The 8,238-nt window shown below is 62.0% G+C and overlaps 1 protein-coding gene across 3 annotated transcripts; it reads right to left on the bottom strand.

Annotated features, from left to right (window-relative positions):
- Positions 1–3,298: 3,298 nt before the first annotated feature.
- Positions 3,299–6,895, bottom strand: IRX3 (iroquois homeobox 3). 3 transcript variants are annotated; one of them, XR_009181557.2, is made up of 5 exons: positions 5,770–6,895; positions 4,473–5,601; positions 4,217–4,283; positions 3,816–3,929; positions 3,299–3,737 (listed from the first exon to the last, which is right to left on the bottom strand). XR_009181557.2 is itself a non-coding variant. In XM_058280005.2 (4 exons), the coding sequence occupies exons 1-4, from the start codon at positions 6,031–6,033 to the stop codon at positions 3,890–3,892; spliced, it is 1,500 nt and encodes a 499-aa protein (XP_058135988.1). In that variant the 5' UTR covers positions 6,034–6,895; the 3' UTR covers positions 3,299–3,889. The 3 variants fall into 3 exon arrangements, 2 of the variants coding, with proteins under 2 accessions (XP_058135988.1, XP_058135987.1); XM_058280005.2 differs by having other exon boundaries at positions 3,299–3,929; XM_058280004.2 differs by lacking the exon at positions 3,816–3,929.
- Positions 6,896–8,238: the final 1,343 nt, after the last annotated feature.

Genomic DNA, 8,238 nt, shown 5'->3' with positions numbered 1-8,238 from the left:
TGGAGGGTATATGCAGTCAGGGACTTTAGAATCCAGAGGACAATTCCAGAAACACCCAAATGATTAGGACCGAAGAAAATTCCTGGCAGAAACTCTTAACAAACCAGGGAAGATGCCTGACATCGAGTTCCCATCCAAACATTCCATCCTTCTCCCTAACCTTCTGAAACTCAGCCAGGCCTGGGATGGGGGCCCTTTGAGCCATGCCTGTCCACCAGGTGCCCCCAAACCACTGGCCCAGTAGGGGAGGCCCTGCTCTCCCCGTCCTCAGTGGGGCTGTGAGCTCGAGTGCCTCTTCCTCTGCGCTAGCCCTCTGGCCCTTCCGTGTTGGCTTCCGGCTGGCCCCTGCTTCCTCTTGCGCCCTGTATTCAGCCGAAAATAAATTCAATTGGAAACCGGGAATGTGCCGGTCCCAGTGGTGGGCAATCACTTAGGGAGATCATTTTATTCTCCTCTGGCTCCCTGGCTCAGTGATGTACCCTCCCTACTCCCCACCCCAGGCTCCAAGCAGATAATGAGGGAAGCAGTGACACAAGCTCCTTTCTCTGACCTAATTGATTATCCCCACACACCTTGGAGTGCTTTGCATAACCAGCCCCGACAGCAGGAACCCCTTCTAGGCAGAGTGATTGACATATTTTATTTCTAATTGAAGCTTAATCAGGACCTGGGATGAGATTCCCACACACTCATTCTCATATTCTCTCTCTTTTTTTCTCTCCTGGTTTCTCTTTTAAATTCCAGGGCCCAACAATAAAAGACAGAAGCAGTTTCTGGGGTCCCTGGGAAGAGGGAGATAAAGGGAGGGCTGGGAAGGAAGTCCTAGGAAGAGGACGAAGAAATGAGAGCTGTGGTCCCTGATGAAATGAAAGTGCAGCAAAGAGAGGGACAGTCTCCTCTTCCCCTTTTTTTTTTTATAGCCGAAAAGTATATGAGATTCTTTTTGCTTTAATTACATTATCTTATTGGGATCAACTTTGGGCTCCACCAGTTGAAGAGTTCATGGGTCCTCTGGGAGAAGAGAAGTTACACAAACATACCTGAGCCCCTCCAGGTTTCCTGCCAGTTCTCCCCTGGCACCTGTGCATGCTGCTTTTTCAGGGGGACAGAATTTCATCCAGTGGTGATGATCTCTGGAATGGGATGGGCTGAGAAGCTGAGGGAACCCCAGGATTTTCACTGGATTCTGAGCGACAGGCCATCAGACCTCTGGGAGGCCCACCTGGCCACCCACGGCCCTCTGAGCAGGTCCATTTCCCCCTCTCTTGGTGGAGACTCAGGCTGGGGAGGCTGCGATCCCTCTGTGTCACAACCCCCTCTTCTTGAGTTCCTCACCCTGCCCCTCCACCATGCCTGGGAGTTTTCCCTGGGTCCTGGGTTGAGCTGGGGTGGCAGAAGGTCCTGGCATGCTTGAAGGCAGATCGCTCATTTTTATTTCCCTCACAGGAGGAGAGGGGTAGGAGTGGCCGGGCAGAATATAGCCAGGAGTTTCACCAGCCAGGTCCTGAGATCCTAGACTACTAGTTATAAAGGTAGGGGCTGTTTGTGCCATCATGTCCAGCACATACTCTGTTTCTCTCCCCCCCCCCCCCCCCCCCCCCCCAGAACTCTGCAGAGCTGGTGCCATTATTACCATTTTAAGGATGAGGAAGTAAGGGCCCAGAGAAGTTAACTACCTGCTCAGGGTTTCACAGCAGGTAAATCGGTAGCTTGTGAGGCACGAGTTGGGGGGAGGGGTGTGATATTCACATCCTTGTGCTAAGCAGAGGCCACAGCCTTGGCCCTAGTCCTGGCCTCAAAAGTTCAAGGCCTAGACGGTTGAGTCCTCCCATCTTGAGGCCCCACCACCCTGGCAGGGCTTGGGGGGCGCGTGCGCAGGGCCTGAGCGGAACTTTGGTCTGAGCCTGAGGCCTGGGAAAGAGCCACAAACAAAGAGTGGGGAAAGGAGGGAGCCGCGAATAAGTCTCCTTCCCCTGGGGAAGGGGCTGGAGGGGCGAGTGCCAGCTGCCCAACGTCTTTGCCCGGCGTCCCACCGCCCCTCCGGCCCTCTGTGCACCCCAGGGGCCGCGGGCTGGCACACTGGCGACAGACCCCTCCACTCGCCCTCGGCGCGCCGCCGCACGCGATCGCTTCAGCTGCCGCGGAGGGCCTGGTCGCCGCCAGCCTCGGCCCCGGGCGCAGCGGCGCCGGGAGTTCCCTCCGCTCTTGCCGAGCCTCGAGGAAGTACAGTGTTACGCGGAGCCTTGTTCCGTGGCTTCGGGGATGAGAGCTCTCTCCAAATGTCTCCAGGACCCCGTGAGGTGGTCACACGCCCCACCAGGCAGGTCCAATCCGCAACTTCTGGCCGCCCGGTAATTTACTAACTAAATGGAGAGAGGGCGCCCAAGGATGCCCCCCGCCCTCACTGCGTACCCCCTGAACAGTCACTCTTCCGGCGTTCCCTCCCCTCCTTCAGAGCCAGGCTGGAAAAGAGGGCGCGCAGGCGGCGAGCCGCGGCCTGGGTGCAGAGGCCGTGGCGGAGAGCGCGGCGCGGCCCTTCTGTCCTGTAGAGGGAGCTCCAGCCCCAAGTTTCCAGACTCGCTCTCGCGTCCCGCCCACCCCGTCAGGCCCCCAGCGCCGGGGCTCGGAAAGCCACCCACCCCTTCCACGGCACTTGGGGGAAACCCACTAGGGTGCCAAGACGCACAGGTGCCCCCAGGATCCCGGCCCCCATTCCCAACTGGGGTCGGGCTCCGTCGTCACAGTCACCCGGGGCTCCCGTCTCCTCCATAACCCCTCCCACTCACCCCCCCACCCCTTCAGAAACACTGCATCTACAAGGAGTGTGGGGGTGTGGAGGGGGTGCAACGTGGCCGAAGGGGCTTGAAGCCGGGCTCGCACTGCTCCCTATAAAACAGAAAACATCAGTTGTCTCTGTCAAAGAAGGGGGGAGGGGCAATGACGAAAATCTCCCTTTTCTTCCAGATCCTTCTCTAAGACCCTTTGCCACCAGAGGCTCCTGCGGACCCGCGGGTTGGACCCAGGTCCTAGTTCCTCCTCGGAAATCTTGCCTCGGTTTCCTCCCACTTGTCTCCTGGGCGCTTAATCTTGGGTGACCCAGGAACCTCTCAGCGGCCCGTCCTCCTGCGGCGGCCCTGCGCGGCCACTTCGGCACCTCCTCCGCCGTGGCCTTCCTCTGACCACGCCGTCTGACTCGTCTCTCAGCCTTTTCCGCTGATTCCGGTTACTCGTCAACATCACGGGGAAGGGGGTTCACAAAAAACCACCAAACAGATCCGTCCAGGGGCAGGCGGGCGGGTTATAGTCAAAGTGGCAACGGCTCATTTATTTAGCCAAAAATAGATACTTTCTTGTACAATTTGGTTCACACATATGTACATTTTTCTGTATATACAAAAAAAAAAAAAACAAAACCAAAACAACCCTCTCACATTCGCTTATTCTCACTGAAGCTCCACCCCCAAAACCAACCGAACAAACCTCACAACTCAGCTAATCTGGGGGGACAGAAGCGACTTGGGGAGGGCTGGGGGACTTGTTTTATTTCGTTTTTCTTTGTTTAGTTTTCTTTTTTAGGTATTCATACACGGACATGCTTAAAGTCGAAACTATACAGAGCGATTTTTTTTTTTACAATTATTACAAGGATTTTAAAAATTAAAAAAAAAAAAACAAACAAGAACTAGGATGAGGAGAGAGCTGATAAGACCAGGGCCGCGTCCAGGTGGTTCTGGGGCCTGGAAGAGAGAGAGAATGGTAGCAAAGGAGGTGAGGTCTGAGGGGCTCTGAGGCTGCCCACGGCTGGGAGACCCTACCGGTGCTCCTGCCACGGGCCGGGGAAGTGAATCAACGCAAAATGACGTCTAACTGTAGACATCTGTGTTCAGGTTTAACTAGAAGATGGGCGGGAGGCGCCAGGAGGTCCGGGGCTGGAAGGAAGTGGGGGTGTCAGTGAGGCGCACGCGGCCCGTGCCAGGGGTCTGTTGGCCCCGCCGGGCACGGGTTCTCCCAGCGCCTTTTCCCGGGGCGGCGCCCGAGGTGGCCTGCTAGGGTCGGCAAGAGTCTCGGGCTCCGCGGGGCCCACAGAGGAGTGTGCTTCAGCCACTTTAAAAAGCGCGTCCCAGCCGCGACGCCCCTGGGCAAAAGTCCGCGTCGGGCCTGCCCTTCCCACCATCCGCCCTCGCCCCCCACCAGGTTCCTATTTCGGATCTCTTACCTCCTGGGCACGGGCTGGAAAGCTGTCTTGAGTAACTTTTTCTCCACTTCCAAGGCACTACAGCGATCTAAGGAAAGCGAGGGAAGGAAAAGGAGGACCTTTAGAGCGCTGTTCTGGTTCACAAGGCCGCGGAGGGCAGGTGCGGAGAGGCCTGCGCCCTGCGCCCTGCGCCTCCGGCGCCCTGCCCCATCTCACTTCCCCGGGCTGGACCCCCAGAACCCGCCCTCGCCCTGGGTGCCCTGGGCTCAGCAATCACCTGTTCCGCCCTCGGGTTCCGCCGGCCGAGCGAAGGCGGCGGCGGCTGCGGCCGAGTGGCCCGCGGCTCCGGGAAGTCCCAGCAGGTGCGGAGGGGTCGAGCCGAGCAGGGAGAGCGGGTGCGGACGTGGGCCGGGCGACGGGCCTGGAAACGGCCGGCTGGTCCAAGTGGGGAACTTGCCTAGTGGCGCCGAGACGAGTCTGTGAGCCGCGGCGGCGGCGGCGGCAGCGGCGGCTGGAGAGAGCTGCAGGGCCGAGGGCGCGACGGCAGCCCCCGGGGGAGAGCCCCCAGCGCCCGGCGGCGAGCGGCGCGGGTTATCTGGGCTTGTGGCCGTCTCTGCCAGCGACCAGATTTTGGGTTTCTGCAGGGTAGAGGCAGGTGCTGGGGCGGGAGCGCAGGGGTCCAGGCCGGCTGGGGGCGAGGGCGGAGACGGCGGCGCCACAGCCACCGGTGGCGGTGCTGGGGCGACAGTCAGCACCGGCAGTGGCCGTTCCTCCAAGCCCTCGGAACTGTCGTCCGAGTCGCTATTCTTGGAGTCCGAAATGGGCCCCAGACCGAGGTCGCCGTCCCTGCGCGTTGCCCCAGAAAGGGCCAGTTCCGGCCCGGCCGCCGCGCCCTCTAAGTTCTCCAAATCGATCTCCTCGTCTTCGTCGTCGTCCACCAGGCCCTCGCACCCCGTGTCGTCCTCCTCCCCCCCGAGCTCCTCCTCCTCCAGCTCCAGCTCGCGCTTGCCGTCTTCCTCGTCCTCCTCCTCGTCCTCCTCCTCGCGCTCGCTCCCGTAAGCGTTGCCCTCCTCGTCGGTGCGGCTGCGGGGCGCCCACGTCATCTTGTTCTCCTTCTTGAGGCGCCGGCGCGCGTTGGCGAACCAGGTGGACACCTGGGTGAGGGTCATCTTGGTGATGATGGCCAGCATGATCTTCTCGCCTTTGGTGGGGTAGGGGTTCTTGCGGTGCTCGTTGAGCCAGGCCTTCAGCGTGCTCGTACTTTCCCGGGTGGCGTTCTTGGGACGGGACGGGTCCCCGAACTGGTACTGGCCGTACGGGTAGAAGGCGGGGTGCGGGTGCGGAAACGCGGCGGCCGCGGCCGGATGCTGCACCCCGGGGCTGTCCTTCAGCTCATACTGTGCGCCCTGTACGCGCATGGAGAGGAAAGGGAACGCGCGCGGAGAAAGCGCGAGTGAGCCCCAGCCGTCGCCGCCTCCACCCTCCGGGCCCGGGCCTCGCTCTGCTCCTCTACGCTCACCTCGGCGCTCCAGCCTCATCTCCCCTCCCCCCCCCGCGGGTCCTCGGGCGCTTACCAGCTGCGGGAAGATGGGGAGCTCGGCGGCGTAGGGCAGGAAGGCACCGTAGCCTTGGGCGGCGGCGGCTGCAGCTGCGGCCGCCGCATAGGGCGCTCCGTACACGGACGAGAGCACGTTCGACAGGGACCCCGAGGCGGCCAACTCCGAGGCTCCGGCGCCCGGGCCGCCCCGGTTCCCCGCGCTGCCGCCGCCGGCGGCCCCGGGGCGCTCGGGCGGGTAGAGCGGGCGGATGTACTGGTATCCGAGCTGAGGGAAGGACATGGTGGCCCGCGGGGCACTGACGGAGAGGGTGCCCGGCCCCCGGGGCCTCCCTGCTCAGCGCCGCCCGCGGGCTCCCGCGCGCATCGGGGGCTGGGCCGGGCTGGGGCCGCTCTGCCTCCCGCGCTGCGCTCCGCGTTCGCCTATTGATCTGCTCCGCGGCGGCGGCGGCGAGGAGCCAGGTCAGGTCGGAACAGATTGGCGGAGATTCCCGGGACTCCGGGCTCTGATTGACATTTCTACGGGACCGCAAGCCCCTCCTCTCCGCGCCGCGCTCCCTCCTCTCCGCGGCCGGAGCTGCCTCTACCGGCTCGGTGCTCCTCACTGCCCTCCTCTCCCCGAGCAGTGTCGCGCCTCGCTTCCTTCGTCCTCCTCTAGTTTTCACTCCCCCTCCTCGCCCTTCCTCTCCCCTCCCCTCCCCGCGCTCCTCTTTCCCCCAGGATCGCTTCCGCTCTTTCGGGCTCTTTCTTTCTCCTGGACACTAGGAAACTCTCCTTTTCTTCTCTCCTGTGTCCCTTTCCCACTATTCCTTCCCCCGCCCCCTTTCTGTTCCCTTCACTCTTCTCTATTCCTTCTATCTTTTTTTATCTCTCGGGCTCTTAAAAAAAAAAAAAACACAACAGCCGCTAAAGCGACTAGAGTTGTGGACGCTTAGGGTGCTGTGCGGGATTGGGTGTCGGTATCGGTGTCTGTGTGTCCGTCCTCGCCCTCCCCCACTCCCTCGCCCTACCCCAAATCTCGGGTCTGACGTCGCGCCCTCTTATTCGACTTTTCCTCGCGTCTCCTCCCGGAGTCGCCAATCGCCGGGGCGCCTTACAGGCGAGGCCGCCCACCCCCGCGGATACCGCGCGCAGGGCGGAGCGGGGCGGGGGCTGGAGCGGCGCGCTGCGAGTCCCTGCCCGCCCCCTCCTGCCCGCGCCGGGAGGGGGAGCGAAAGGCGCAGGGACTGGGGTTAATAGCGGGTCAGTCCGCCGCTCCTGGCTTCCCGCCCCTCGGTGCCTCTGCCCCGGCCGCAGCGCGGGACCCGGGTCGGGGCGGACCCCGGGCCGGGGCAGGCACTGGGCCTCTCCTCCGCCGGGGCCCGTTTCCAGCCCCTCCACTCCCGGCCATTCTCCGCGGCGTAGGGAGGGAGGAGGGAGAGAGTCGGGCGCGTCTTTTTCGCGTTTTCCAAGGCCATTTTACCGGCCGAGGGGCGACGCGGCCCCCTTTCCAGGAGACCAAATCCTGAAATTACCCACATTAACGCCGCCCCAGTGGGTGCGAAGCCTTAATTAGAAACGGCGGGCTGGGCCTGCGGTCTGAAGGGTAGACGGTCCGGGAGTTGTGGGGAGCGGCGGCGGGAACGTGGAGCCTGCCCGCGCCCGAAACGGGGGAGCGGGATGTACGTAGAGGCGCTGAGCCTGGTGGCGCCCCAAGAAGTTTCAGAGAGCGCTTCGAGAAGTTTCCGTAGTGGCGTTTTCAGTCTGTAGAGATCTTTCGTTTCACTATCCCCTCCCCAGCTTCCCGGTCCCCGCGCCCCTGGTTTTGTCGTTTTTTGTTTCCCTGCAAGGGACCTCCCATCGCCTCGGGTGGGGATGGAAGGCGAGACTTTGTGTTTTACGGTGGACGATTTCCTAAATCAAACCTGAAATCCCGGCATCCGGGCGCCCACCTTCACGGATTAGGTTGTGCCGCTGAGAACCGGATTGCAAGTCCCGGAATTGCGGCGGTTTGGGGCTAAGCGCTTTAGGCCGCTGCGGCGACCCACGCGCGGGCCAGGCCTGCGGCAGGCGCGCCCGGGGGACGACGTGGGGGCGGCGACTCTGCCTGCTCGGAGATGGCAACTGGCCGCCTCGAGCTGATGGATCCAACAGCCGAGACCGCATTCCACCAGAGTGGAGGGATATGAGGGGCTTGCCCCGGCGGTCTCCGGTCCTAGCAGCAGTGGGGAGTCCAAGACCGGAATGGACGGCTGTTCGTCCCCGGCGGGCACCCGGTTTTGACCCCACCCCACTCCCCGCCCCCTTCCACCAGTCTTCTCACAATTCCGCGAATCCAGTAGGTGTGAACGCCGAGAAAATTGGGAAGGAAGACAAGAGAAGGTTTGAGGTTGACTAGGTTTGGGGTCCGATGAGGTGAAACTGGAATCCGGCCTTGCCAAATTGGGCCAGAGCTGTTTCTTCTTCATGCGCTTCCCACCTGCTCTACCTGATGCTGGGAGATGGCCTT

The sequence above is a fragment of the Dasypus novemcinctus genome, chromosome 18, assembly GCF_030445035.2.
Source record: "Dasypus novemcinctus isolate mDasNov1 chromosome 18, mDasNov1.1.hap2, whole genome shotgun sequence".
In the NCBI taxonomy this organism is placed as follows: domain Eukaryota; kingdom Metazoa; phylum Chordata; class Mammalia; order Cingulata; family Dasypodidae; genus Dasypus; species Dasypus novemcinctus.
Note: the sequence above shows the minus strand (reverse complement) of the source record. Positions and strands in the feature narration are given on the sequence as shown.